The sequence below is a fragment of the Heptranchias perlo genome, chromosome 3 (genome assembly GCF_035084215.1).
Source record: "Heptranchias perlo isolate sHepPer1 chromosome 3, sHepPer1.hap1, whole genome shotgun sequence".
Taxonomy (NCBI): Eukaryota; Metazoa; Chordata; class Chondrichthyes; order Hexanchiformes; family Hexanchidae; genus Heptranchias; species Heptranchias perlo.
The window spans coordinates 59,133,108-59,158,104 of NC_090327.1; the positions used below are offsets into that span (position 1 = coordinate 59,133,108).

The 24,997-nt window shown below is 44.2% G+C and overlaps 1 protein-coding gene across 1 annotated transcript in view; it reads left to right on the forward strand.

The window, feature by feature from the left end:
• The window catches only part of LOC137314470 (putative Polycomb group protein ASXL3), a 247,221-nt gene extending 222,451 nt beyond the window's left edge, over positions 1–24,770 (forward strand). Inside the window, exon 12 of the mRNA XM_067979807.1 lies at positions 20,294–24,770. Within this exon, the coding sequence (XP_067835908.1) occupies positions 20,294–24,232 (3,939 nt within the window). The 3' untranslated portion in view covers positions 24,233–24,770. The remainder of the gene's footprint in view (positions 1–20,293) is intronic.
• The last annotated feature ends 227 nt before the right edge of the window (positions 24,771–24,997 follow it).

Here is a 24,997-nt window from a genome sequence, read left to right on the forward strand (position 1 = left end):
AGCCCCATATCCCTTAATACCTTTGGTTAACAAAAATCTATCAATCATAGATTTAAAATTAACAATTGAGCTAGCATCAACTGCCGTTTGCGGAAAAGAGTTCCAAACTTCTACAACCCTTTGTGTGTGGAAATGTTTTCTAACCTCGCTCCTGAAAGTCCTGGCTCTAATTTTTGGGCTATGTCCCCTAGTCCTAGACTCCCCAACCAGAGAAATAGTTTCTCTCTATCTACCACTATCAGTTCCCCTTAATATCTTGAAAACTTCGATCAAATCACCCCGTAATCTTCTAAATTCCATGGAATACAACCCTAGTTTGTGTAATCTCTCGTCGTAATTTAACCCTTGGAGTCCAGGTATCATTCTCGTAAATTTACGATGCACTCCCTCCAAGGCCAATGTATCCTTCATAAGGTGCAGTGCCCAGAACTGAACACAGTACTCCAGGTCTAGTCTAACCACTGCTTTGTATAGCTGTAGCATAACTTCTACCCCCTCGTATTCTAGTCTTCTAAGATAAAGTACCAGCAGAAGCCCCCTGTTTTATTTACCTGAAATCTCTTTGCATCAGATTAGGGTTGCCAATGCTTCTGGATTGCCTGGAAGTCTCCCAGAATAGGGCATGAATCTCCCGGGATATTGCTGATAGCATCCCAGAAGAACTTTATGCTTTAAATTTCCCACCGGAGCAGTGGTCAGCCCGCTCCATGACGTCACTGACTGCCGCTGCAGAGAAGCCTCCAGCTCGTTGACGCTCCCCCCCACCACCCCTCGCCATCACAGAGAGCCGACCACAATTCAAGGTGACCGGAAACAGCCATTTGTAGTGAAGCATCCCACGGTCTAATGGCCCTCAGCTCTAAAACCGTCCTTCTCCCTTCCCCCTTGGTTCTTTGAGCTGGGAAGTTATCCCCAGTGTCCTGGCCAATATTTACCCCTCAATCAACATGACTAAAACAGATTATTTGGGTATTATCACATTGCTGTTTGTGAGACCTAGCTCTGTGCAAATTGGCTGCTGTGTTTCCTACATTATAACAGTGACTACAGTTCAAAAGTACTTAATTGGCTGTAAAGCAGTTTGGGATGTCCTGAGGTTGCCGGAGGTCTGGGGGGAGGAGAGACATAGAGATGGAACGGGGAATGGTGCAGGGCTAGAGTGAACAGAGACTGGGGGCAAGGAATTGTGGCTCAGGGGAAAGAGTGCAGGACTGGGAGTGGGGGGGTGGGTCGGGGGATTGGGGCTTAGGATGGGGATGAGGGCAACAGGGGACAGGGGTTCAGGGAGAGAGAGACGGGGACTGGGGTTGGGAGATGGGGGTCAAAGGAGACTGGGAAATGGTGTCAGGTGTGGGGGATTGGGGAATGGGCTGGGTATGGTGCTCAGCATTTCTTGCAGAGCCGGGAGAAGCAGCAGCGGCAATGAAATGCTTGAGAGTGGCACCTTAAGAGGGATTGAGTGAAACCTGGGGACTTTACTGTGGGTAAACAGTGAAAGATTGTTTCCATTGATGGGCAAATGCGGAACAAGGGGACAGAGACCGAGGAATCTCACTGGAAAAAATCTTGCATTTATATAGCGCCTTTCATGAGCTCAGGACATCCCAAACTGCTTTACAGCCAATTAAGTACTTTTGAACTGTAGTCACTGTTATAATGTAGGAAACACAGCAGCCAATTTGCACAGAGCTAGGTCTCACAAACAGCAATGTGATAATACCCAAATAATCTGTTTTAGTCATGTTGGTTGAGGGATAAATATTGGCCAGGACACTGGGGATAACTCCCAGCTCAAAGAACCAAGGGGGAAGGGAGAAGGACGGTTTTAGAGCTGAGGGCCATTAGACCGTGGGATGCTTCACTACAAATGGCTATTGAGCAGAGACTAGAACATCATTTAAAGGGGAATGCGATAAATATTTGAAAAAGGATGTGGGGGGAATGGAGTTACAGAAGATAGCACCAGCGCTGGCACAGGCACCAAGGGATGAATGGCCTCCTCCTGTGCTGTAATTTATATAATTCTATGAAAACTCTCATTTATTGATTCCAAGCCCAGGGGATAGTTTAGAAATATTGGGGTGTTGCACTTATTACTACCAGTTCCACATAAACTATCAGTGAGTTATTGTACTACTGTTGGTTAATCTGATTGTTACCAATATTACTATTAGTTATTGGTACAATTTCAGTGAGTTACTATTAGTTAATAGTGGAATCAAAATTACTCCTAACTTTGGTTTCCCCTCTGCGAATCGCTCCCCAACCCTCGGTTTCCCCTCTTCCCCACCCTCGGTTTCCCCTCTCGCCAGCTTCCTGGGGGCTTCCTGGCTCTCAGAACTTCTCTTACAACAGCTGCTGGCACAAAACTACGAGTAAAGATATACAACTACAGGGGGCCACCCAATCTTTATTAAGGTAAATACAATAACATTTGCAGATGTCACATGATCAAACCTCCAGGAATACCTCCAACCAGAGTTGGCACCCCTAAGCCAGTTACAAATTCTGGCTATGTTATGACTATTTTCTCTTCAGTTTTTGAAAGTTTATTTTTCTACTGCTTTTCGAGGTTCTCTCTGTGCTGCAAACAGTTTTTGGACCAAGAATGAATTCAATCTGCCTATTCAGGCCTCTGCTAATTCCACCATCTAATCAGCTGCTGAGGGGCATGATAAAGTGTTGCTGGTTGGTTTCTCTTCTCTGTGAAAATGCTTTCTCTGGATGGCCTGACTGAGTCTTATGGGGCAGGATTTTAACTGCCAAGTCCGGGTGGGTTCGGGGCGGGGGGGGCAAACAAAATCGCATTTTTATGAAGCAGGAGGGAATCCCGGCTCCAACCTGGTGAAAAATGCATACGACCCAGATGCATCTGGGTGCGTGCGCGGATCAGGAAGGCAGAAGTCCCGCCGGCAATTACATCCAGCAGACCATAATCAAAGGGGCAAATGTACCTCACTGAGTTACTTAAGGTAGTTTATTTTTTGTATATTGCACATTTAAAAAGATTTTAACCGTACCTGGCCGGCTTTCCCACGGCTTTCGATTCAAGCCTGCTGAAACCAGGTGGTAAAGGGCCGGATCAATGAAAAATAGACTAAATAAAATTCCATTTCCCATTGTAAAAAATAAATAGACATACCTTAAATCCGATGTCACCTGCACACACCTGTCTGATGTCTCTCCGATGTCTCCTTCCCCCTGATGTCTGATGTCTCTCCAATGTCCGATGTCTTCCCCCCCCACCTCTTTCCGATCTTTGTTCCCCTATCCCATGATAAAATCATACCCATAGAGTCAATAAGTCTATGTAATGTGTCCAATGTACGACAGGGTGTGGGTAGGCTTGTCAACTCTGGCTGGATATATTCCTGGAGTTTTCATCACATGACCTCCTCCCTCCAATTGCCTCACCCCCACACTCCCCCCATTGTTTAGCCGACATTTCAGTTCTCACAGTGCCCCGCTTCCCACATCAATTGGACTCTTCATCACCCGATGGGATGATTCTTGACTGTCAGTCAAACAGCCTTTTCTTTCCCATCACCACCATTTTTATAACTAATGACCAAAAATGTTCAAAGAAAATTATTTTTGTTTAATGCCCCTCTATTGTTCTCCTGGGTTGCTCCAAGCAATGTTGTAGAGCTAAGTCTTTAATTCCTGGAGACTCCGGGGCAATCCTAGAGGGTTGGCAGTCCTAGGTGTAGAAGCCCTGTATTATCTGGCGCAGAGGCCTGAGGCCTACTATTTGCCCAACATATGTTGTGCATGCATGCTGGAGCAACACGTAGCACATTGGAAATCTGCAATTGAAATGAATGCAAGTGTTATAAAGGCCCCAATTTTTATGGAAATAAGGGTCTTCCCCATAATGCGACTGGAGCTCCCGAGAAGCACTCCAGACTCTCAGAGCCCATTTAGAATGGGGAATTCAGGCGAGGCTTGTTAAAACATTTTGAACTTTCCTCCTGGGTGGCCGCCTTCTTCCAACGAGGCCACACTACATTTTCAGACCTTGCCTCTTTGGCCTCAAAAAGCCAATGTATAAAAGGGATCTTTGTGCCACAAAGGGCTCGATATTAGCAGGGTGGCGGGTTCTCAGCGGGGGGTTGACTGGGCACGTGGGTAATGCGCCCGGTGAAATTAGTGTACTCCACACGCTACTTGGAGCCACTTACCTGTGCTTCCGGGTTTCCCGCTGGTAAACTGCACGGCGGGCAGACTACGCACGCGCAGTAAGGTCTGTCAGCTGGAGGAGCCCTATTTAAAGGGGCAGTCCACCAATGCTCCTCCTGCAGCAAACAACCAATGCTGAACCATGGAGCAGGCCAGAGGGAAAGCTGCCCCAAGATTTTCAGACTCCTCACTCCAGCTGCTGCTGGATGGGGTGAGGAGGAGGAGGGAAATATTTTTCCTGTCTGATGGGAGGAAGTGCCCTCCCTCCACCACGAAGAAGGCATGGCTGGAGGTGGCCGAGGAGGTCACCAGCTGCGGCAATGTGCCACGAACCTGGGTCCAGTGCTGGAAGAGATTTAATGATCTAACCAGGTCAGGCAAAGTGAGTATACTTACGCATTCTCCCACACTCCGTCTTTCACATCACCTCCACCACCACACAACCCCTTCTGCACTGCCACCACAACGCTCTCGCATCACTCCTCACATCCTCTCAACTATCATCCTCACCTTGCCTGCACGTACTCACCGCCCCTGTCCCCATTCGAACACTACCATGCAACCCAATCCTCATACAATCTCATGGCTATGTTTCACACGCACCCTCCCATGCATCTCCCTCACACTCAACCCCATCCACACCAATGCATGCAGCGGCTCACCATGCAACCATCACTCAATCACGCCTTTGTGTTTTGCCTTGATAGGAGAAGAGATGCCAGAATGCCCCGGAGAGGGCACGGGCCGGAGGGGGCCCGCCACACCAGGTGGTCCTAACGGACGCGGAGCAGCAGGCATTGGAGATCAGCCGCACGTTGCGGTGCCTGTCCGTGGTGGATGCCGCGGCTGGAATTGCACAAGCGGCCGGTGACAGAAATCTAACACTCAGCACTCATGATAGCGAATGATCTTAGCATCACTTGGCATCTTCAGCACCTCAACATCTGTCCACATGCCTAATATTGCTTTCTGTTCTCTTTCAGGGCCATCTATGAGCGCCGTGATCGTGGAGGGCGATTCCTCAGAGGACCTGCCGGCCTCTGAGGGTCCATCGTCACATCTGAGCCAGCCATCCACCAGTGGTGGTTCCCCGTCCTCACTTAGTTGGGCTTGCACATGGTGAGTCACCACGCACATGTGAGCACGAGCAGACCCTGGTAGCAGGGGCAGCCGTGGAGAGTCCGCGTCGTTGGGAGCACTCTTCTCCAAGCTCTGCTCAGCTGGACCCAGATGCTGAACCCTGGGGGCCAGCCGTGAAAAGGAGAGTCATCGAGGGACAGCAGCACATTGCCGAGGCGCTGGAACAGGTGCCACGCGCACTCTCCACAATCGCGCAGAGGATGGAGGAGTCCAAATCTTGCATGAGGGGAATGGTGGCACAGATACAGGAGGGTATCTCCGAGATAGTGTTGCAGGGATGTGAAGGCATCTCTGAGATAGTGTTGCGGGAATGTCTGCGATGGAGGAAAGGTTAGCCTCCCTCGAGCGACAAGCACGGCTCAACAATGAGTCCATTCAGGCCCTGACAACGGCCGTTTGGATTCAGGGTGAGCAACATTCTGCCGCCTTGAACAGGCTGACAGATACTTTACAAGTGGCCTTCCAAGGCCTCACACAAGTCCTCCAAACTGGCGTCCATCAGGGTGGAAGGAGCGATGTGGGCCTGGGCCACGAGAGGGATGATGATGAAAGGGGACATGGAAGTGGGGACGCCACTCAAAGCGCTCCCACATCTCACCCGTTGCCCCCCCTCTCAACCAGCACCCGCAATGCTGCCTCCTCTCCAGGTGGTCGAGTCTGCCCCTGCACAGGTGTAGGTGGAGCGGTCTTTGTAGGGGCCCTCACGGGCACCCAAACCCAGAGGGCGTCGGCCCAAAGCATCTAATCGGTCAGGGCATGGACAAGAGCAACCTGCCACTACCTCTGCTAAAGACACAGGGTTACCACCACGTAGGGGTTCCCGGAAACGCAAGGCGAAGGTTTTGTGAGCACAAAGGGAATGCACAAGGGTGTCTGACGATTTGTCATGTTTTTTATTTATATTTGATTTATTTCACATGCACAATAAATATTATTATTATCACCACTACTGCCATTTCTTGCCCATTCTTGATCGGCTTGTGGAATAGGTCCCTTTCATGGGGTTCACCATGAACACGCACACCTGATGCCACCCATTGTGTCACTGCAGAGTGGGTGTAGGTGTATTTGCAGGGCTCTTTTGTGCAGACGACTGAGAGACGTCGGCGATGTCCCCGGTGGCACCCTCGAACGATGCGGACGAGAAGTTGTTGAGGGCAGTGGTGACTTTGACAGCGACAGGTAAGAAGATGAAGGAGGCTGCAAATGTCCACGACTACATGTCGAGTGACTCTGAGCCTCCATGTGCACTGCTGCTCAGAGAAGTCCAGGAAGCTGAGCCTCAGTCTGTAGACCCCGTGGCGAGGTTAGTGCCTTCTGCGACGCATCTCTCTCTGCGGTTGCCCTCCCTCCTGCTGTGCAGGTGGATGTGTCACAGCACTGTGTTGTGGAGCTCCACGTGTCAGAGGTGGACAGCATGGCCGGCGAGGCTGGTGATGCTGTTCGCCCTCCGAGGAGTCATGACTGTAGCTACGGCGGCCCCCATCCGGAAGATGTACAGCTGAGGGGGTCCGCAAGGTAGATAAATGTGTCTGGACACCGGGGTAAGTGTGCAAGTTTGTGCATTTGATTGTTAGGAGGAGGGTGGTGGAGGCCAAACTTTGTCCAAAGTGACAGAGTGGCCTCCTGCAATGAGTGAGGGTCTCCCCCCACCATTTTGCAGCTGCCACAGGCTGATGGCTGCAACACATCCATTTGAACTTGGAGTGTTTCCCCCAGTACGGGAAGCAGTCTCAGTTAATTGCAAAATCCCATCCCTCCTAAAATATCAAGTCAATCAGGTCTGTAAACGACCTGAAATACCTGTTTAAGTACTTTAAGTGGCACCCTGCCGGCTTTAATTGCCGGCGGGAGTCCCACATGCGGGGGCTGCGTGCACATGTCAGCGCGTCACTGGGGAACCCGGAAGTGGGCGGGTTGGAGCCGGGCTCCAGACCCGCACCAGGAATCCTGGATTTTCGCAGCCCTCCCGCCACGAACGCACCCGATCACGGGTGCGAAAATCGAGCCCAAAGTGTTAAGAAGAAATGGTGGCACTTAAAGAATGGTTAGTGAAGGATTATTGGTGCATGGAATGCTTTGTCACAGTGAGTGATTGGGGCAAATATCATTGCATCTTTTAAAAGAAAAGTGGTTAAATATTTGAAGCAAAGGAAGATACAGAGCTTGGGGAGAGAGCGGAGCAGTGGGATTAATTTTGGATTGCTTTAGCAAAAAGCCAGCATAGATACAATGGGACAAATGGCTTCCTTCATTACTGTGAACGTCTATGATTTGATGCTGCCACTATCTGCAATACACTCACTATCTGCATTATTACCTGCTTTCAACTCTATAATTTCTTTATCTATGTAATTAAAAAAAACTGCAAATCACCTTGAGGTTTTGCTATTAAAATTTGCAAGGCTTTGCATGCACAAAACTAAATAAATAAATTGTACTGCTTACACTTAGTAGCTGCAGATGGGAGATGTGCTACAGGAAATGTGGAAAGAGTAATGAGGAAAGAAATCACAAAATAAAGGAAAGATGGAATTAATTAAACAAATATAAAGATTGATTCAGTTCAAATCAGGAAGGTCCAACATGACAGAATTAAATTACAATCCTAGCACGCTAAACTTGATCCACTCTGTGCCATTTCAAAGCTGAATAATAATTTCATATCAATAACTAGGAGTTTGTACTCCAAGCTGTCACTGGGGTTAATAATCCCACTATATCCACACAAAAATATTTACCGTTGTAAATGAGGCTTTGGAGGAACAACAACAACAACAAAAACAACAACAACAACAACGTGCATTTATATAGGGCCTTTAACATAGTAAAACGTCCCAAAGTGCTTCACCGGAGTGTTATCAAAGGAGATATTAGGACAGGTGACCAAAAGCTTGGTCAAAGAGGTAGGTTTTAAGGAGTATCTTAAAGAAGGAGAGAGAGGTAGAGAGACGCAAATGTTTAGGGAGGGAATTCCAGAGCTTAGGACTTAGACAGCTGAAAGCACAGCCGCCAATGGTGGAACAATTAAAATCGGGGCTGCGCAAGAGGCCAGGAGGAGCGCAGAGGTCTCGGATGGTTCTAAAGATATAAGAGATTAAAATGAAACAGGAAAAGGAGGCTTATGACAAATGTAAGGTTCATAATTCAGTAGAGAACCAATCAATACAGAAAGTACACCGGAGATCTAAAAAAGGAAATAAGAGGGGCAAAGAGAGAGTGTGAGAATAGATTAGTGACTAACATAACAGGGAACCCAAAAGTCTTTTATAAACATATAAATAGTAAAAGGATAGTCAAAGGAAGCATGGGGCCAATTAGGAACCAAAAAGGAGATCTCTTGTGGAGGCAGAGGGCAAGGCTGAGGTACTAAATGAATACTTTGCATTGGTCTTCACTAAAGAAGAGGATGCTGCCATTGTAGCAGTAAAGGAGGAGGTAATAGTGATATTGGAGAGGATAAAAATAGATAAAGAGGAGGTACTTAAAAGATTGGCAGTACTCAAAGTAGAAAAGTCACCTGATCCGGATGGGATGCATCCTAGGCTACTGAGGGAAGTAAGGGTGGAAATTGCGGAGGCTCTGGCCACAATCTTCCAATCCTCCTTAGATATGGGGACGGCACTAGAGGACTGGAGGATTGAAAATGGTACTCCGCAGTTCAAAATAGGGGAGAGGGATAAACACAGCAATTACAAGCCAGCAAGCCTAACGTCGGTGGTGGGCAAACTTTTAGAGACAGTAATCCAGGACAAAATAAATAAATTTAAAACAGAAATAGACAGTTTCCTAGAAGTAAAGGGAATTAGGGGTTACGGGGAGCGGGCAGGAAATTGGACATGAATTTAGATTTGAGGTTAGGATCAGATCAGCCATGATCTTATTGAATGGCGGAGCAGGCTGGAGGGGCCGATTGGCCTACTCCTGCTCCTATTTCTTATGTTCTTATGTTCTTAAAATGAAATGGCACTCAGAAAACTAGGGGCTAATGAAATGAAAGTCAGCACAGACTTGGTAAAGAAAAATTGTGTTTGACTAACTTGATTGTGTTCTTTGATGAAGTAACGGAGAGGGTTGATGAGGGTAGTGCGGTTCATGTTGTGTACATGGACTTTCAAAAGGCATTTGATAAAGTATCACTTAACAGACTTATTAGCAAAATTAAAGCCCGTGGGATTAAAGGGACAGTGGCAACATGGATACAAAATTGGCTAAGGGACAGAGAGCAAAGAATAGTTGTGAACATGTTTTTCAGACTGAAGGGAAGTATACTGTGGTGTTCCCCACTGCTCTTTTCGATATCTATTAATGGACTTGGGTAGAAAGGGTTTAATTTCAAAGTTTGCAGATGACACGAAACTCGGAAATGTAGTAAACAAAGTGGAGGATAGTAACAGACTTCAGGAAGACATAGACAGACTGGTGAATGGACAGACACATGGCAGATAAAATTTAATGCAGAGAAGTGTGAAGTGATGCACTTTGGTAGGAAGAATGAGGAGAGGCAATATAAACTAAATGATAAAATTTTAATGGAACAAGTTGAGAAAGCTGATAAAAAAGCATATGGGATCCTGGGCTTTATTAATAGAGGCATAGAGTACAAAAGCAAGGAAGTCATGCTCAACCTTTATTATACACTGATTAGGCCTCAGCTAGAGTATTGAGTTCAATTCTGGGCACCACAATTTAAGAAGGATGTCAAGGCCTTAGAGAGGATGCAGAAGAGATTTACTAGAATGGTACCTGGGATGAGGGACTTCAGTTATGTGGAGAGACTGGAGAAGTTGGGGTTGTTCTCCTTAGAACAGAGAAGGGTAAGGAGAGATTTGATAGAGGTGTTCAAAATCATGAACGGTCTTGAAAGAGTAAATAAGGAGAAACTGTTTCCAGTGGCAGAAGGGTTGGTAACTGGAGGACACAGATTTAAGGTGATCGGCAAAAGGCGACATGATAAAACATTTTTTATACTGCATGTTGTAATGATCTGGAATGCACTGCCTGAAAGGGTGGTGGAAGCAGATTCAATAGTAACTTTCAAAAGGGAATTTGATAAATACTGGAAGGGAAAACATTTATAGGGCTATTGGGAAAGAGATGAGGAATGGGACTAATTGGATAGCTCTTTCAAAGAGCTGGCACGGACATGATGGGCCAAATGGCCTCCTTCTGTACTGTACCTAGTATGATACTCTGATATGATCGTAGGGCTGGAGGAGATTACGGAGATAAGGAGGGGCGAGGCCATGAAGGAATTTGAAAACAAGGATGAGAATTTCAAAATCGAGGTGTTGCTGGACAGAGAGCCAGTGTAGGTCAGCAGGCAGAGGGGTAATGGGTGAAGGGGACTTGGTGCGAGTTAGGATACAGGCAGCAGAGTTTTGGATGAGTTTAAGTTTATGGAGGGTGGAAGATGGGAGGCCGGCCAGGAGAGCATTGGAATAATCATATCTAGAGGTAACAAAGGCATGGTTGAGGGTTTCAGCAACAGATGAGCTGAGGCAGGGATGGAGACGGGCAAATGGTTAAAAGAAACTGAAGACAAAAGTGCAAAAAGCAAAAGAATTCTGATGATGGAAATCTGAAACAAAAATAGAAAATGCTAGAAACACTCAGCAGGTAAGTCAGCATCTATGTAGAGAACAGGTGAGTTAATGTTTCAGGTTTAACCCTTCATCAGAACGGAAAGAAATTACAGATGAATAGCATTTAAAAAAGAAGAGAACAAAGGGAAGGGGGAGGGAATGCGCGCACACACACACACACACACACACACACACACACACGCGCAAATAAAACGGCCTGTAAAATGTTAAGTGGAAAACCGGAGATGGTTAAATGGCTGAAGTGATTTTGATATGAGACAGTAGGAGACATAATGAGAGAAATTAAAGACAAGGGGGTTAATTTTTATTTCACTGCTTGGGTGGTAAACTGACGGAGTGGATCAATCACCCATTATAGAACTTGCCCATGTTTCATTCTAATGAACTCAATGGAATGAAAATCAGGCGAGTTCTATAATGAGCGGGCAATCCTCTCCACCAGTCCAGTTTTAAATATTTCTCAGGGAATTTGTTTAATAAATTTCCAAACTTATTTAGCACAATTTGGCCAACTTCCCCAGTTTACCATCTAAGCAGTGAAGGCGAAAATTACCCCCATTTATAAAACACGGAGAACGTGTGAATTGCTGAGGTGGTGGGGACAAAAGATAAAGTAAAATAAGAAAGAATAAACTGAAGTTAGAACAAACATACACAAACTAATTTTTATTTCTCTGAAGTGTTATTTTGGAATGTTGATGAGTGGCTCAATGGATAATGCAGTGAGATGGCAGAGCATACTTCATTCTCTACTTATGCCATGATTATTACATCTTGAGCAGGGTGTAATGGAATGATTTTATGTTCAGTCCCAGTTCTACTTGAAGCTGCTCACACAATTGGCACCAGTTATGTGGTGTAAAATTGCACTGCTTAAAAAGCATTCACTGATTCTGCGATTGACATTGTATGCAATAATGTTGTTGTGGTGCTTTATATAGTTCAGTATTTCTGCAGCCTAATTTGCCAGAGACATTGTGATTTTGTTGCTCCAATAGCAATGGTTTAGATACTGAGCATCTTACACTTTAAAAAATATATATGAAATAAAGAGGGAGGTGCACTGCCCGAGGAGGTGGTGGAGGCAGATTCAATTATGGCTTTCAAAAGGGAACTGGATAAGTACTTGAAAGGAAAAAATTTGCATAGCTACGGGGAAGAGCGGGGGAGTGGGACTAGCTGGATTGCTCTTGCATAGAGCCGGCGCGGACTCAACGGGCCGAATGGCCTCCTTCCGTGCTGTAACCTTTCTATGATAAATAGGTAAGAAACTGATTCATCCTCTTTTGTCAAATGGATTCAAACTGGTTAACAAATGATCGATTCTGCTTCTCATTTACTCTTTCTTTCCAATATTGTCAGGTGATCTTTGGGTCTCTTTCCAGTTTTCTGCCTCTTAATTTTTCTGTAAATGTCTATTGATTTCTTTCTGTGTCTCTTTATTTCTTTTTACTTTGTGCACCTGTTTCACTTTCCTGTGCAGCTTGTTGTTTACTCTTTCGATTTCCTATGCAGTGTGTACAGATGAAGTGATAAACTGCCTCCAATTTTCTGTTTTGTTTTTCTTGGCTGTTAAACTGACAGATTAGCAAGAACCAACAGTAGTATATGCCCGTGAGCTTTTAAAAACGAAAGTTTGACTTTTAAAATGTCTACTTTAAAAAGCGTTTGACAAACCATTTTTTTTTGTCTGTAAAGGGAGAGAATAATTTTTCAACAGTATGATGTCATATGCAAACTATCATTTTTTTTCTTTCTTTGCCAATTCTTTACACCGGTTTTCTCCCCCTCCTCCTCCTCTCCTGACGGGATTAACTGCCTGGCTATCTTTCTGTATTTGCCCATTGGGCCACGTCATTCATGCATCAATCTTGACAGACTAGAACAAACTTTCCTTTTTGTTCCACCTAGGGAACACTCAATTCCCAGGCACAGTGAAGAGGAAATGGACGTCGAGACTCATGGGGGTCATTTTCAACTTCGCCACCCAGGCAGTGGCCTAGAGCAGAATACCGCCTGCCCATTGTAGAACCTGAAATCAAAGGAATAAACATAGCACGGGCGATCCACTCCACCAGATTACCGTCCAGGAGGCAAAGTTCAAAATTACCCCACCCCCATTGCATCAGGTTTTCACCCCCACTACACTGCTCCAGGGTTTCTGGGGGGTTTGCCAACTAAGTGTAATTGTGCCTGTGCCTGCAACAGGTATAGGCCCAACATAAGCATCTCAATGAGATATTTAAAGTGTGAGGCATAATGGTAAAAGACACTGCGGCTCATTTTGACTTTTGGCAATAGTGTAAAAAGCGCGATATTGGCTCAGCCACTGGTTAAACACCTCTCCTGATTTTTGTTTCCATCGAGATCATGCACTGACTTCCCAATCTCAGCCTTGCTTTTATTGAGGATGTCAAACAAAGGTCAAAAGCTTCACCTCAAGGAGGCAGGGAGGAAAAGTGGTACTAAGAGTGACTCGTTAACCTTGGATGGTTTCAATCTTCATTCCCCTCTCCTACCATTTCAATCATTTTTTTTTATTATTCGTTCATGGGATGTGGGCGTCACTGGCGAGGCCAGCATTTATTGCCCATCCCTAATTGCCCTTGAGAAGGTGGTGGTGAGCCGCCTTCTTGAACCGCTGCAGTCCGTGTAGTGAAGGTTCTCCTCACAGTGCTGTTAGGAAGGGAGTTCCAGGATTTTGATCCAGCGACAATGAAAGAACGGCGATATATTTCCAAGTCAGGATGGTGTGTGACTTAGAGGGGAACGTGCAGGTGGTGTTGTTCCCATGTGCCTGCTGCCCCTGTTTTTCTAGGTGGTAGAAGTCGCGGGTTTGGGAGGTGCTGTCGAAGAAGCCTTAGCGAGTTGCTGCAGGGCGTCCTGTGGATGGTACACACTGCAGCCACGTGCGCCGGTGGTGGAGGGAGTGAATGTTTAGGGTGGTGGATGGGGTGCCAATCAAGCGGGCTGCTTTGTCCTGGATGGTGTTGAGCTTCTTGAGTGTTGTTGGAGCTGCACTCATCCAGGCAAGTGGAGAGTATTCCATCACACTCCTGACTCGTGCCTTGTAGATGGAGGAAAGACTCTGGGGAGTCAGGATGCGAGGCACTTACTGCAGAATACTCAGCTTCTGACCTGCTCTTGTAGCCACAGTATTTATGTAGCTGGTCCAGTTAAGTTTCTGGTTGATGGTGGGGGATTCGGTGATGGTAATGCTGTTGAATGTCAAGGGGAGGTGGTTAGACTTTCTCTTGTTGGAGATAGTCATTGCCTGGCACTTGTCTGGCACGAATGTTACTTGTGACTTATAAGCCCAAGCTTGGGTGTTGTCCAGGTCTTGATGCATGTGGGCACGGACTGCTTCATTATCTGAGGGGTTGTGAATGGAACTGAACGCTGTGCAATTGTCAGCGGACATCCCCATTTCTGACCTTATGATGGAGGGAAGGTCATTGATGAAGCAGCCGAAGATGGTTGGACCTAGGTGAGCTGCCGGTGCCTGTCATGTCTCCAGAGGTAGCTCGCCTCAGACCAGACTCCATTGGGAAGCAGCCCCATCTAAACCCTCCCTATGCCTACAGTCCTTTAATTAATTTATGATCCATCTCACAATGCCTCCCTTTACACCATGAGACTTAATTTTAGCACAAAGTGCTTTACGGCACTTTATTGAAACCTTTTTCAAAATCTAAGTAGTTGATGTCTATCGGAGCTCCCTGATCTACCTTTCTAGTGACTTCTTCAAAAAATTGGATCAGTTTTATAGAACATGACCTCCCTTTTTTGAAAAGAGATTGAGTATTCTAGGTGACTATTAATAGTATCCGGACTAATGCTTTCCATTAATTTCCTTACTACTGAGGTTCAATTCACTGGTTTTTCCATTGAGTTTATAGTTCCGTTGCTTGTTATTCTTCCCAAAATGTATTATCTCACAGCTCTCTACATTAAATTCATCTGCCACTCAAATGAATTGAAGGTAAATCGTGGACAATGCAGACATAATTTCCTGATTGTGGATTCAGTGGGCGAGACTCCTGAATGGTGCAGACTGACGTAAAATCACCCGTTTTATGCATCTGTTCCTGGTTTTGCTTCCCATAGTGGGGCAGGTGGAGCATGTTTCATTGGGGAGCATTTGGGGAACAGTGATCATAATATCATTAGGTTTAGAATAGTTATGGAAAAGTACAAGGAACAATCAAATGTGAAAATGCTTAACTGGAGGAGGGCAAATTTCAGTGAGTTAAAAAGGGATATTGCCCAGGTGGATTGGAATCAAAAGTTGTTAAGCAAAACAGTAATTGAACAATGGGAGCCCTTCAAGGAGGAGTTGGTTTGGGTACAAAGTAGACACGTCCCTACGAGGGGGAAAGGAACGGCACCCCAAAGCTAGAGCTCCCTAGATGACTTCAAATAATGAGATTAAAATGAAACAGAAAAAGGAGTCTTATGACAAATGTAAGGTTCATAATACAGTAGAGAACCAGGCTGAATACAGAAAGTACAGAGGAGATCTAAAAAAGGGAATGAGGGGCAAAGAGAGAGCATGAGAATAGATTAGCGGCTAACATGAAAGGGAACCCAAAAGCTTTTTATAAACATATAAATAGTAAAAAGGTAGTAAAAGGAAGGGTGGGACCGATTAGGGACCAAAAAGGAGATCTTAAGAACATAGGAACATAAGAAATAGAAGTAGGCCATATGCCCCATCGAGCCTGCTCCGCCATTCATTCAGATCATGGCTGATCTTCAACCTCAACTCCAGTTTCCTGCCCGATCCCCATATCCTTTGATTCCTCTGGAGTCCAAAAATGTATTTATCTCAACCTTGAATATACTCAATGACTCAGCATCCACAGCCCTCTGGGGTAGAGAATTCCAAAGCTTCACAACCCCCTGAGTGAAGAAATGCCTCCTCATCTCAGTCTTAAATGGCCGACCCCATATCCTGCGATTATGCCCTCTAGTTCTAGACTCTCCAGCCAGCAGAAACATCCTCTTAGCATCTACCCTGTCAAGCCCTGTCAGAATCTTAAATGTTTCAATGAGATCACCTCTCATTCTTCTAAACTCCTTTTTGGTCCCTAATCGGTCCCACCCTTCCTTTTACTACCTTTTTACTATTTATATGTTTATAAAAGGCTTTTGGGTTCCCTTTCATGTTAGCCGCTAATCTATTCTCATACTCTCTCTTTGCCCCTCATTCCCTTTTTTAGATCTCCTCTGTACTTTCTGTATTCAGCCTGGTTCTCTACTGTATTATGAACCTTACATTTGTCATAAGACTCCTTTTTCTGTTTCATTTTAATCTCATTATTTGAAGTCATCTAGGGAGCTCTAGCTTTGGGGTGCCGTTCCTTTCCCCCCCGTAGGGACGTGTCTACTTTGTACCCAAACCAACTCCTCCTTGAAGGGCTCCCATTGTTCAATTACTGTTTTGCTTAACAACTTTTGATTCCAATCCACCTGGGCAATATCCCTTTTTAACTCACTGAAATTTGCCCTCCTCCAGTTAAGCATTTTCACATTTGATTGTTCCTTGTACTTTTCCATAACTATTCTAAACCTAATGATATAATGATGTTAATATCGTAATGATATTATGATCACCAGAGAGTAAAGGCCCATTCTACTCAATCTCTCCTCTTGGGACAACCCTCTCTTCCCAGGAATTAATCTAGTGAACCTTCGTTGCACCGCCTCTAAGGCAAGTATATCCTTCCTTAGATAAGGAGACCAAAACTGTACGCAGTACTCCAGGTGAGGTTTCACTAAAGCCCTGTACAACTGTAGTAAGACTTCTTACTCTTGTACTCCAACCCCCATGCAATAAAGGCCAACATGCCATTTGCTTTCCTAATTGCCTGCTGTACCTGCATACTAACTTTTTGTGATTCATGTACAAGGATACCCAAATCCCTCTGACCACCAACATTTCTTAGTCTCACACCTTTTAAAAAATGTTCTGCTTTTCTATTCTTCTTACCAAAGTGAATAACCTCATATTTCCCCACATTATACTCCATCTGCCACCTCCTTGCCCACTCATTTAACCTGTCTATATCCCTTTGCAGACTCTTTGTGTCCTCCTCACAGCTTATTTTCCCAAGTCATTAATATAGATTGTAAATAACTGAGGCCCAAGCACCGTTCCTTGTGGTACCCCACTAGTTACAGCCTGCCAATCTGAAAATGACCTGTTTACCCCGACACTCTGTTTTCTGTCCTTTAACCAATCCTCTATCCATGCTAATATGTTACCCCCAACCCCATGAGCCCTTATCTTGCGTAACAATCTTTTATGTGGCACCTTATTGAATGCCTTTTGAAAATCCAAATATACTGCATCCACTGGTTCCCCTTTATCTATGCTGCTAGTTACATCCTCAAAAAACTCTAATAAATTTGTCAAACACGACTTCCCTTTCATAAAACCATGTTGACTCGTCCTAATCATATTACGATGTTCTAAATGCCCTGTTACAACTTCCTTAATAATGGATTCCAGCATTTTCCCCACGACTGACGATAGGCTAACTAGCCTGTAGTTCCCTGTTTTCTCTCTCCCTCCTTTCTTGAATAGCAGGTTACATTTGCTATCTTCCAATCCACTGGAACCGTTCTAGAACTTTGGAAGATCATAACCAATGCATCCACTGTCTCTGCAGCCACCTTTTTTAGGATGTAGGCCATCAGGTCCAGGGGATTTATCAGCTTTTAGTCCCATTAGTTTCTCAAGTACTTTTTCTCTACTAATTATAATTAATTTAAGTTACTCACTCTCATCAGCTCCTCGGTACCCCACTATTTCTGGTATGCTTTTTGTGTCTTCTTCTGTGAAGACAGATACAAAATATTTATTTAAGGCATCTGCCATTTCCTGATTCCCCATTATAATTTCTCCTGCCTCAGCCTCTAAGGGACCAACATTTACTTCAGCTACTCTCTTCCGTTTTACATAGGAGTTCTTACAATCCGTTTTTATATTCCTTGCTAGTTTAATTTCATATTCTATTTTCTCCTTGTGGAAGCAGAGCACATGGCAGAGGTAATAAATGAATACTTTGCATCCATCTTCACTAGAGAAAAGGATGCTGCCATTGTAGCAGTAAAGGAGGAGGTAGTATTATTAGAGAGGATAAAAGTAAAGAGAAGGTACTTAAAAGATTGGTAGTACTCAAAGTAGAAAAGTCACCCGGTCCAGATGGAATGCATCCTAGATTACTGAGGGAAGTAAGGGTGGAAATTGCAGAGGCTCTGGCCACAACCTTCCAATCCTCCTTACATATGGGGATGGTACTGGAGAATTGTAAATGTTATACCCCTGTTCAAAATAGGGGAGAGGGATAAACCCGGCAATTACAAGCCAGTCAGCCTAACGTCGCCGGTGGGGAAACTTTTAGAGACAATAATCCGGGACAAAATTAATTGCCACTTGGAAAAGAATGGGCTAATAAATGAAAGTCAGCATGGATTTGTTAAATGAAAATCGTGTTTGTCTAATTTGATGGAGTTCTTTGATGGAGATACGGAGAGGGTCGATGAGGGTAGTGCAATTGATGTTGTGTACGTGGACTTTCAAAAGGCATTTGATAAAGTATCACATAATAGGCTTGTTCGCAAAATTAAAGCCCATGGGATTAAAGGGACAGTGGCAGTGTGAATACAAAATTGGCTAAGGGACACAAAGCAGAGAGTAGTGGTGAAGTGTTGTTTTTCAGACTGGAGGGAAGTATACAGTGGTGTTCCCCAGTAGTATTAAGACCACTGCTCTTTTTGATGTATATTAATGACCTGGACCGGAGTATAGAGGGTATAATTTCAAAGTTTGTAGATGACACAATACTCGGAAATGTAGTAAACAATGCGGAGGTTAGCAACAGACTTCAGGAGGACATAGGCAGACTGGTGCAATGGGCAGACACATAGCAGATGAAATTTAACGCGAAGAAGTGTAAAGTGATGCATTTTGGAAGAGTGAGGAGAGGTAATATGAACTAAATGGTACAATTTTAAAGGGGGTGCAGGAACAGAGAGACCCGGGGGTGCACATACACAAATCTTTGAAGGTGACAAGACAAGTTGAGAAGGCTGTTAAAAAAGCATATGGGATCCTGGGCTTTATTAATAGAGGCTTAGAGCACAAAAGCAAGGAAATTATGCTAAATCTTTATAAAACACTGGTTAGGCCTCAGCTGGTGTATTGTGTTCAATTCTGGGCACCACACTTTAGGAAGGATGTCAACGCATTAGAGAGGGTGCAGAAGAGATTTACTAGAATGGTACCAGGGATGAGGGACTTCAGTTATGTGGAGAGACTGGAGAAGCTGGGGTTGTTCTCCTTAGAACAGAGAAAGTTAAGGGGAGATTTGATAGATGTGTTCAAAATCATTAACAGTTTTGACAAGAGTAAATAAAGAAAAACTGTTTCCAGTGGCAAAAGGGTCAGCAACTGGAGGACACAGATTGAAGGTGATCGGCAAAAGAGCCAGAGGCGACATGAGGAAACATTTTTTTACGCAGCGAGTTGTAATGATCTGGAATGCACTGCCTGAAAGGGTGGTGGAAGCAGATTCAATAGTTATTTTCAAAAGGCAATTGGATAAATACTTGAAGGGAAAAAATTTACAGGACTGTGAGGAAAGAGCAGGGGAATAGGTGTAATTGGATAGCTCTTTCCAAGAGCCGGCATAGGCATGATGGGCCAAATGGCCTCCTCCTGTGCTGTACCTACTATGAATCATAGAATCATAGAAAATAGGAGCAAGAGTAGGCCATTCGGCCCTTCGGGCCTGCTGCACCATTCAAAATGATCATGGCTGATTGTCTAACTCAGTACCCTGTTCCCGCTTTTTCCCTATATCCCTTGATCCCTTTAACATTAAGAAATATATCTATTGATACTATTTCTTCTCCCTCCTTCCTCTCCCTTCCACAAACAGAAATTAACATGTTACTATTACCATAAACGGCATCTAAATTTCAGATAAAACTACTGACTACCCTTTGTGCCTGATCTCAAGAGTTAATGAACCTATCAGAGTGTTCACATTGAAAGCAAAGATGATTGAAATAGCCTTGAAGGGTTAACTATAAAATTGACATTCCTGTAGACAGCATTTATTGCAGAATAGCCATAACTATTCCTCAAGCAATGACAGAATCCAAGTCTTGTTTTTTAAATTAAGCAACATGAAAACCTGATACTCTATTACCAAAACTGTTTTAAGATGTATAAACAAATGTAGAGTATTGTAATGCTCTTTAAATGAATAATCTAATACAAATAATGGGATACACAGATCTATTCTGATTTCTCAGTTTATTTTCATGGATCTAATTATGGTGCTTTTCTTTAACAGATTCACTTGTCAAGGATCAAACTTCCTTTTGTCATCAAGAGCCAGCCATCCTACCAAATTTGTCCAAAGGCATCCTCCAGTGCAGTACCGGGTGGAGGAAGAAACACCGGAGCAAGGACCCTTGCAGATATCAAGGCCAGAGCACAGCAGGCTAGAGCTCAGAGGGAGGCTGCAGCAGCAGCAGCAGCAGCAGCAGCTGGCGCAGTGGGAGACGGAGGTATCAGTAATACAGGATCAAATGGAGGACAGACCAGAACATTGGCAGATATTAAAGCACAAACAAAGGCAAAGTTACTTGCAAAACATCAGGCAAGAAGTCAATTACTGAAATGTGATGAGCAGCCATCTTGTAAACAAGGCAGGGCTGCAGTAGGTGATGTGCAGGATACCAGTGTTTCAAAGAGTGAAGAGACTGTTAAACCAGATCATATCCTTTCCACAAATACCTTCATAATGTGCTGTACTAAAAGCAGCCCTGTGCTAAAAGTTGTTGACAATGTCACCGTGTCAGATTACACCACCAATAGTATTACGCCTTGCTCGCCTGACAATGTTGCAGTGGCAAACTCTGCTCACAGTAATACAGCATCCAGCTGTGTTAATAATGCTGCAATTCTACACTGCGCTGACAATATTGCAATGCCAAACTCTGTTAATTTTGTTACGTCCACCTCTGCTGACAGCATTGCAGTGCCAAGCTCGATTGTCGAGGAACAGCATCCTCACAATATCTCCAAACAGAACTGTGCTAACAGTACTAGCATACCAAGCTGTGCTGATGGTAGTGCCATACCAAGCTGTGCTGATGGTAGTGCCATACCAAGCTGTGCTGATGGTAGTGCCATACCAAGCTGTGCTGATGGTAGTGCCATACCAAGCTGTGCTGATGGTAGTGCCATACCAAGCTGTGCTGATGGTAGTGCCATACCAAGCTGTGCTGATGGTAGTGCCATGCCAAGCTGTGCTGATGGTAGTGCCATGCCAAGCTGTGCTGACAGGAATTCCATACCAAGCAGTGCTGCCAATAATACAATGCCAAGTTGCACGAATGAAATTACCGTACCAAGTTCTAATAGTTTCGGTGATAATACAGTCTCACCATGTTCTGCAGACATTGTTTCCATAACTCACACTGCACATAATACATCCATGCAATGTTCGCCTGAGAGTATTGTCCTGCCAGGGTATTGCACCAGAGCCAGTTCTTCTGATAACATTTCTACTCCAAGCTCTGGTGATAATATTACCATTCCAAGCAATAGTGAAAGTGAAGTTGATAGCTATGATGATGTCTTTGGGTATCACCCTGTTGATAACACCACTTTGCCCAGCTGTGTTGCCAATACAGACATTTCGAGTTTCAGTAATACTGTTGTTTTGAATTCTGCCAGCAATATCAACATGTCAGCCAACTTCAGTGTTACAACCATCCCAAGTTCTGTGGACCGGTCACTAGATCTGGGATCTGCTACAGTAAATGAGATAAAAATTGGTGCTGCAAGTCCCCAGCTGTTGAGCTCTTTGCAAACTCTTATCAGTACAGAAGGACTCTCTAATCCTGACGTGGGTTACACTGTGGCCAGTTCACATACAACACTAGGAACTTACTTTCCAAATTTCGATATGGACTCCCAGGCTGAAATAGTTGAAACAGAAAATGCCTTGAACCATAAAGTACATTCTCAGGAATTTGTCAGCAACTGGGCTGAACCAGACAGTGATAATCAATTCAAAAACAGTGGCAGAAGCAGTGATTCTAAGGTGCTAACAGAACAAGAGAATGACTGTCTACTGCTACCTTCTAAAGACTCACAAGTACCTATGCCCCTACATGAAACAGCAGACACTACTGGTCTACAGTTTGAACTTACTGATCCGCAGCATCATTGTCTTACTGTTAAAAGCTCAACAGATATGGAAGGAATGGTTATTAATAACCAGGTGCAAAATGTCTCAAATCAAAGTAAATCAAGTAATCATGTTAGTGAAGAAACACAAAGTATCAGTGACCTAGTAAGCTACAGTAGCGAAAGCCACAGCTTGCATAACTATAAAGAGTATGATGATGACGGCACAGTGAAGAGTGACAAATTAGACACTTATACCAACCCTGAAGAATCGACAGACACAAAAGAAAGAAAATTGGAGTCTCTTAGCATTTCTGCTGAGGCCAAAGCTAACCAGTCCAGACAAAAGGAAAAATATTTGTCCAGTGCACATGGCTCTGAAACTAAACAGGGAGAGCATCAGGAAACGTGTGATGCTCCAGCAAATTCTATTCACTCTCAAATCAATCCAGCAGTGGACAATTTGCAAACAAAAAACTCTAAAACACCTTATGGCACAAACCAGTCTCAGACCTTCACATTAGCAGCTGTGGAAAACCAAGAAAGAGCTCCTGTTCCTGGAAGCTCTAATCGTCATCTTTCATCAGTCGAAGCCAATAACCCTCTTGTGACACAGTTGCTGCAAGGCAATTTGCCTCTGGAGAAAGTGCTGCCTCAGCTTCGGTCAGGTGCCAGGCTTGAAATTAATAGGCTTCCTTTGCCCTCTCGAGGTTCTGCTGAGTCCAGAGTGACTGCAGCTGAGAGAGATGTTGCCATTAACATTCCTAACACTCTTTCTCAGGCCTCGAAGGGGCATACTTGGGGAACAGTATGGCAGATTCAATGCAAAACTCGTGACTTGCAAGTAAGCAAGAGGCAGGCTAAATCAATAGGGGAACAGTCACAAAGTAGGCTTAAGCAAGCAAAGCAGTTCACTACCGTAGGAGTTAAAATGTGGGCACAGACTCCACTCAATATGGATCAGGATCAATCAGCGGAACAGCAGACATTATTTAAACAGGAGTGGATAAACAAGACTTTCATTCAGCACAAAGTCAATCAAGGCCTGGAGTTTAAAGAACACAAGAGACCTTTGCCTGCATGTAGTTTTGAGCAGAGTTTGTTGACCAGCAATGACAACAGCGACAAGGGCTGTAACAGTCAAGCTATCTCACAGAGACAGCCTACTCACCAAAAGTCTGTTACTTTGAGAGGATTGGCTGAAACAGAAGCATCACTGCCAGCTACCCCACCAGCCACACTGGGCTATGGCACTCCAAATGCATTAACATTCAAACGACATCTAGAGGGAAGCAGCCCAGCATTTAACTCTACAGCACAAGTCGATACATCAGCGGACACTGATCAGGGAAGCACAGAAGCTGTTTTTTCAAACAGTCTTAAGCAAACTGATAACAGCTGCAGAGCAACACAAACTGTCCAGAATAAATTTGTAAAACATCTTGCTTCACTAAGTGAACGAGAAGCGCCACCTGATCAAAACCGAGGATCAGTTACTATGGAAACCAATAAAAGAATGAGTTCGTTTCCTACAACTGACAGCTGTAGTGGTATTAAAATGGAGCAGTTTTCTGTTGATGATGGCTTAAACAATAGCTGTGCAGTGGATGTCAAAGATATTTCAAGTGATCATTTTGATTCAAAAGAACAGGTAAAGGTTTTTGGACCAACAATGGATGTCTTTTTAGGTAAAATAGTAAATGAATCTGACTTTTCTTCCCATCTGCCCTCTGAGTCTAGTAAACCAGCCTCGCAGCTTGCTACTCAGAAACTTCTGCAGCAGCAGCAACTCTACAGAAATTATTCCACTTTACATTTCAGTGGCACTAATTTGAAACGAGCCACTACTGTTATTGAACAGTCCATTGGTAGTTTTTTGGGCAGTAGTGGAAGCAGCACTATTACTTTGTCTAACCAGAACACTTCCATTCCAGCTCATAAATTTTCTGACAACAGTGGTGGTGAAGAACTAGAGTTGAAGTGCTCTTGCAGGCTTAAAGCCATGATTATGTGTAAAGGATGTGGAGCCTTCTGCCATGATGACTGCATAGGGCCTTCAAAATTATGTGTAGCCTGCTTAGTAGTACGATAGAGGACTGCCTCTCCAAAAGGATTATTTCTACTTGATGCATACTACAGGAATAGGATGGTTTTGTCAACACTTGATCATGCTAAAAAATCCTGAAGGGTGCCTTGTTAACCCTTTGAGAACTGCGCCACCGTACTACACCAAATTCCAAGATTACAGTGTTTATTCCAATAACGCTCTGGACTAATAAATATAACATAGTTCCCTATGTTTACCAAATTCTACTTTTAGAAGAGTTAGCGTTGAATGTTGATAGATAATTGCAGTATGTTGGTATGTCAATGCACCTCACGGTGAATTGTAGGGGAAGAGGGTTGCGTTTGCAATTCCACACCAAATGCTCCCAGGAAAGAGAGCAGGAGGGCAACCCTTAATTCCAAGCAGCAGGTTATAGGGCATTTTGGCAAAGCCATGAGAGCAAGTGGTCTGTCTGCTTTCTCAATCAGATGGCAATTGAGCAATTTAGAGAGAGCAACCCAAAAATAACAAGAATTGGAGAGCAAAAAAAAATGATAGGAAGTCTTTTATTCTAGATATGATATAATGTGAAATATTTTACTTTGAAAGGGTATTCTGCTTTCAAAGGGTTAAAAATCCTATTGGGTTCTTAGATGCTTTGCAAATGGTTCTTTATGATACATTTTAATCATTTATAGATAGGTTTATGCAATGTTTTTTTACTTTTTTTGTAGGATTGGAGAGAATACTATAGAAGAATTTCAAAATCCATACAAGGTTTTTTTTGCAAAGGTCGATCCTTATTTTTTA